Source organism: Limulus polyphemus, unplaced genomic scaffold, assembly GCF_000517525.1.
Source record: "Limulus polyphemus unplaced genomic scaffold, Limulus_polyphemus-2.1.2 Scaffold13347, whole genome shotgun sequence".
In the NCBI taxonomy this organism is placed as follows: Eukaryota; Metazoa; Arthropoda; class Merostomata; order Xiphosura; family Limulidae; genus Limulus; species Limulus polyphemus.
In genome coordinates, this window is record NW_013678957.1 from 1 (window position 1) to 6,305 (window position 6,305).

General features: G+C 34.9%; 1 protein-coding gene across 1 annotated transcript; it reads right to left on the bottom strand.

The window, feature by feature from the left end:
• Positions 1–1,350: 1,350 nt before the first annotated feature.
• Positions 1,351–5,160, bottom strand: LOC111084069 (solute carrier organic anion transporter family member 4A1-like; the record flags this gene model as incomplete). The annotated part of the gene is made up of 3 exons (XM_022380856.1): positions 4,976–5,160; positions 4,343–4,493; positions 1,351–1,511 (listed from the first exon to the last, which is right to left on the bottom strand). Coding segments are annotated over exons 1-3 (482 nt in total), but the record flags the coding sequence as incomplete, so codon positions are not given.
• Between the last annotated feature and the right edge of the window lie 1,145 nt (positions 5,161–6,305).

Here is a 6,305-nt window from a genome sequence, read left to right on the forward strand (position 1 = left end):
AGGAATCTATGAGTTGTCAGCATAATAATATACGTACTAAACAGGAATCTATGAGTTATCAGCATAATAATATACGTACTAAACAGGAATCTATGAGTTATCAGCATAATAATATACGTACTGAACAGGAATCTATGAGTTATCATCATAATAATATACGTACTGAACAGGAATCTGAGTTATCAGCATAATAATGTACGTACTGAACAGGAATCTATGAGTTATCAACACAATAATAAACGTCCTGAACAGGAATCTATGAGTTATCATCATAATAATAAACGTACTAAACAGGAATCTATGAGTTATCAGCATAATAATATACGTACTGAACAGGAATCTATGAGTTATCAGCATATAATAAACGTACTGAACAGGAATCTACGAGTTATCAGCATATAATAAACGTACTGAACAGGATAATTTTCTAAATTTTAACATTAGTGACAGATTTTGGTTAAATTTCAAACATGAAAACCAAAACTTTGAAAACTTGCGTAACCAAGAACAGTAAGTTCCAGAAAAGGATCAGTTATAATCATATTTACTACAGTTGGCTATGCATATAACTGAACAGTTATGTTGGAGAAATATCCAGAAAATATGATAAGGTTCTGCGCCAATTTAATCAAAGCTTAAATTTCGTTAATGCAACTTCAATTGAAGACACAGCAAGTGAAGACATAGCAAGTGAATTTTTTTCACCGAATAAACTTATTTTATTTCGTAACTGTGAAATGCTTCATTTTTTCAAAAGATTTATTTCTGTTCGCCAACTCTTACTTAATATGTAAACAAAGAAGTACAACAATCAGCTAAAACAAATATTATTTTTGTTTTACTTTAGTTGTAATATTTGGCTACTAAACCAGACGTCACTTTACTCTAGTTTTACTTTAGTTTTAAAGTCTGGCTACTAAACCAGACGTCACTTTACTCTAGTTTTACCTTAGTTTTAATGTCTGGCTACTAAACCAGACGCCACTTTACTCTAGTTTTACTTTAGTTTTAAAGTCTGGCTACTAAACCAGACGTCACTTTACTCTAGTTTTACTTTAGTTTTAATATCTGGTTACTAAACCAGACGTCACTTTACTCTAGTTTTACCTTAGTTTTAATGTCTGGCTACTAAACCAGACGTCACTTTACTCTACTTTTCTCTAGTTTTAAAGTCTGGCTACTAAACCAGATGTCACTTTACTCTAGTTTTAATGTCTGGCTACTAAACCAGACGTCACTTTACTCTAGTTTTACTTTAGTTTTAATGTCTGGCTACTAAACCAGACGTCACTTTACTCTACTTTAACTTTAGTTTTAAAGTCTGGCTACTATTTCAGTACTTTCTCTCACCTCAGTGTTAACAACATGGAACCAACCTCAGATGTTGAGTGGATCAGAATGAAAAGGGAGAAGATGATTGTATACCACAGAAGTCTGTCACACTGTAATGGACAGTAACCATTGGTGGCAGTCATGTTTTTCCCCAGACACTGACAGTCGCTGTACACGTACTGTAAATGAATGAGGTGAAATGAAACAAATACACGAATATGTCGAACAGTCTTGACGAAAGTTAATATTCTACAAAGTAGCAAATAAATTTGGTGTAAACCTGTAATTTTACACAACTTCTAGACCCTGACACTCACACTTGTCACCTCCTTGTGGAATATGGTGATTCGGACATCAGCTGCATCTTTACTTTGTCATTTTTTTCTTTATCCAGCAGACTGATTGATTTGGTGAAAAAACAAAATTTATATATATTTTCTAGAAAACAGTAGAAACCGGGTTTCGATACCCGTGGTGGGTAGAGCCCATTGTGCTTAATTACAAACAAACAAACTAGAAACAACCTTTGCGGAAAGGGGAAAAAAATCCCGATTCGTTTAAGACCAGTTGGCCAATTTGTGGAGTGGAAAACATACGTTCATCACAGTGACTTTAACTTCTAAGTTGTTCCTGCCTGATCTATTATTTTACCAAATCGATGCCTGATCTATTTATTATTTTACCAAATCGAATTTAACAACGACAAAAGCTTCAGATTTTGTATCCTAACAAAACTGACATAATTAATATCGGGATCTTCAATTTTTAAAAATTAGGCTAATGATTGTTCCAATTATCACATGAGAAATAACACTCAAATAAATTAATGGCGATAGTTTTCGTCTTTGTTAAAAGAATTAAATATATTTTACTTTTGAAAGGAGAAAACAACTATATATTCGTATACTAAATGACCATATTCTCCCACTAATACGTCGGCCTGGATATCGACTTCAATGACCGTATTTTCCCACCAATACGTCGGCCTGGATATCGACCTCAATGACCGTATTCTCCCATCAATACGTCAGCCTGGATATCGACTTCAATGACCGTATTCTCCCACTAATACGTCGGCCTAGATATCAACTTCAATGACCGTATTCTCCCACCAATACGTCAGCCTGGATATCGACTTCAATGACCGTATTCTCCCACCAATACGTCGGCCTGGATATCGACCTCAATGACCGTATTCTCCCACCAATACGTCGGCCTGGATATCGACCTCAATGACCGTATTCTCCCACCAATACGTCGGCCTGGATATCGACCTCAATGACCGTATTCTCCTATCAATACGTCAGCCTGGATATCGACTTCAATGACCGTATTCTCCCACCAATACGTCGGCCTGGATATCGACTTCAATGAACGTATTCTCCCATCAATACGTCAGCCTGGATATCGACTTCAATGACCGTACTCTCCCATCAATACGTCGGCCTGAATTATCATATTATCCTGCGTATTTGTAGCCCTTAATTAGCGTCGTAAAGCCCGTAGACTAACCGCTGAGCTACTGGGGGAAAGGGGTCTCAGGAGAGATAAAAGCCAAGAAAAACTGATTTGATCCCCATGTGATAACTTTATAGGTCGTTAGGGGATCTCACGAACCATCTATTAACGTTATGGGTCGTGAGAAGATGCCACGAACTATGTGACAACATTATGAGTCACGCGTGGAGGATTTCATGAACTATGTGATAACATTATGCATTGTGAGGGGGATTTCACGAACCATGTGATAGCGAATTGCTTTCTTGTTCACTAACTGATATGGAGGTGGTGTTGATTTCACGAACCATGTGATAGCGAATTGCTTTCTTTGTTCATTAACTGATATGGAGGTGGTGTTGATTTCACGAACCATGTGATAGCGAATTGCTTTCTTTGTTCACTAACTGATATGGAGGTGGTGTTGATTTCACGAACCATGTGATAGCGAATTGCTTTCTTTGTTCCCTAACTGATATGGAGGTTGTGTTGGTTTCCTTGGGTTTTGGATGAACAACAGAATGATCCACATTGCTAAATGAGGCCTTACGAAACTTCCCAGAAAGCAGACAAAACTCTTTAATATTGTTAAAACATCTCTACATTAATATATCTCGTTTATCGCACCACCTAGTGAGAATGGTTTGTTCTAGGTAGTAACTCTGATAATGTTCATTGGTGACCTTCTTTGAGTAAGTTGAACTCTGATAAATGTTCATTGATGACCTTCTTTGAGTAAGTTTAACTCTGATAAATGTTCATTGGTGACCTTCTTTGAGTAAGTTTAACTCTGTTAAATGTTCATTGGTGACCTTCTTTGAGCAAGTTTAACTCTGATAAATGTTCATTGGTGACCTTCTTTGAGCAAGTTTAACTCTGATAAATGTTCATTGGTGACCTTCTTTGAGTAAGTTTCACTTCTGATTTTCAAAACTTATGAATGGATTGTTATCTGATGATAAGGGTTCCAATTTACTACTTTTGAGTGAATTACACAATGATTTGTTTGGTAGTCTATAATTAAAGAGTTAATCGCTATGTACTAACTAATATTTCTGATACTATATCAACAACAACTTAATATATTGCTATTAAGTAAATTCTTTCTTACGTTAAATATATAATACTTCAACTATTTTTACAAACAAATATTAAAAACAATTTTTTAAAATATTTTTATTCTGAAATTCAAAGTTAAATATACACGTATGCTATCTGTGTAATGAAAAACAACAGATATCTTAAATCACACATAAGTAACCCTATATTAACCAACAAGTTTGCTAACTTGTTATTAAGTACAAATTTCATCACGACAAGACTAGGCACTAAATAGGTTGTTTGAAATACGAATTAGTGAGTATTTTATAAACTGAATAAAAAACTTCATGGATTCTCAGCGTATATAGCGATAGTTTAATATATACGTAGTACGCTTCAAGATTGGTTTAGTACGGGTATCGAACAGATACAAGACAAACTAGTAACGAATAGTTAAAGTTTGGTTTATTACCTCCCCGCCAAAGTCAGTAGGCACTCCAGTGCAGCCAGCTTGGCATGGGGATAAATATGTCACTCCGTCACCACCACAAACCGGTGCAAACACACCCAAACGACAGTTACAAGTTTCGTTACATTTCGATACGGTAGATGGCAGCACGTCTCTAGAGAAAATAATAATTATAAAAAATATTGTAGGCTTTTTTGGATATCAAAGGAAAATGCAAAAATACGTAAGAGTGACAATTTAATTAAATTATTAAATTTTTATCCTGGTCTTGAAAAAAAATGATTCACTCAATTAAATTTCAAATATTAAAATAACAAAGTAATGAAAAAACAACAACAACGGGAAACTACTACATTTTATAAACAGAGGTGTATTATCATCACAGGTAAAACTAAAAATTATGCTCATGTTAGTTCAGCGCTTCGGAAAAATAAAGCTAGTATGAAATTAGCGAATTTATTCAGAAAATACGCCCTCTATCGGCGACATCACTGATTATATTCTGTCTCTTCCTGTGTCACCTATACTCAACTTGCATTATAAAAACACACGCACAATCTCACAACAGTATAGTCCTAACGGTAATTTTAATACTCGGATATTTAACAACAACAACAACAAAAAACAAAAACTCACCCAGTCTCGTTCATATCGATCTGTATGTTAAGGGGACAACCTATGAACATAAGAAGAACCATTCCAACAGAATAGGCAAGGGTTGCTAAGGCAATCCAGCACGCCACCGCGCGAGCACTAGGCCTAAACTTGCGCATAAATGTTCCACTAGTGAAAATTCCCACTCCCATGACAAGAATTCCAGCGATTCCTAGTGACGAGAAAAATAACAACTTTCTGACGAAAGGCTAGTTAAAAATATTATCGAATACTTTTCAGAAACTAAATTGTCAATTAACAATTTAATAGATTACATTTTAAAATATCAGTTACTATAATCTATGAAACTACTGAGCTTTCACAAAAACCTTTTATTTTTAGTTTAATGAAAAAGTAAAATCAGAGACGAACAGTGAAACGAAATATATCAGATGTAATTATCTTAAGTAACAAGTTTTTAAAACATGTAAAAAACAATTAAAATAATCTATTAAACACGTCTTTTCACAAATTTAAATTTATTAAAATGGACGTTGTTTAATTAGCCAAACAGAAGTAAAGATAATATCTTTGAAATGAAAAACGGTTTGTTTTAGCGACAATATTGACATATTTCTCGCTACAATTAAATAATAACTGGTATCTACTTCGCTTCACTATACGATCATTTGACTAACCCTAAAAAAATGTTAAGGAATTTGTTACGTTTCCAGGATATTTTACTCGCCAAAGAGTAAACTTTAAATAGTGTAAGTGATCCCAGTTCATTGCCCTCTGGAGACGAAGAACATAAACACAATACATTTACTTAGAAGGACTGTACAGTTCAAGGATCTCATCTGTAGAATGTTACATATTTGTGAAGAAATGGGAGAATCCAAACGAAGCTACAAACTGGGCTATCTGTGCTCTGCCCGCCACGGGTATCGAAACCTAGAATCTAGCGTTGTAAGTCCACAGACATACCGCTGTGCCACTGGGGGCCCGAAGTGGCTCTAAAATGGTTCCTATCGACTTTAAGCATTTATCTTTTTTTATCATTTGCACGTACACAAAGAGAACTAATGAAGAAAGTGAAACGGATATAAAAATTTACACTAATATGATAATCACAGGCTAAGTAGAAATACTTTATTTGGTGCTATTGTTGTTCTTTTACTGAGAGTTCATTAGCCTTTCTAGTTTCTGCTTAAACACTGCTAGAAACACTGATTAGCTGCCAGTAAAGTCTAGTCTTTAACCTGCTTACTCTTGAAGTGTTGACGTAAGGGAATAGTTCATTAAGCAGCTTACTCTTGAAGTGTTGACGTAAGGAAATAGTTCATTAAGCAGCTTACTCTTGAAGTGTTGA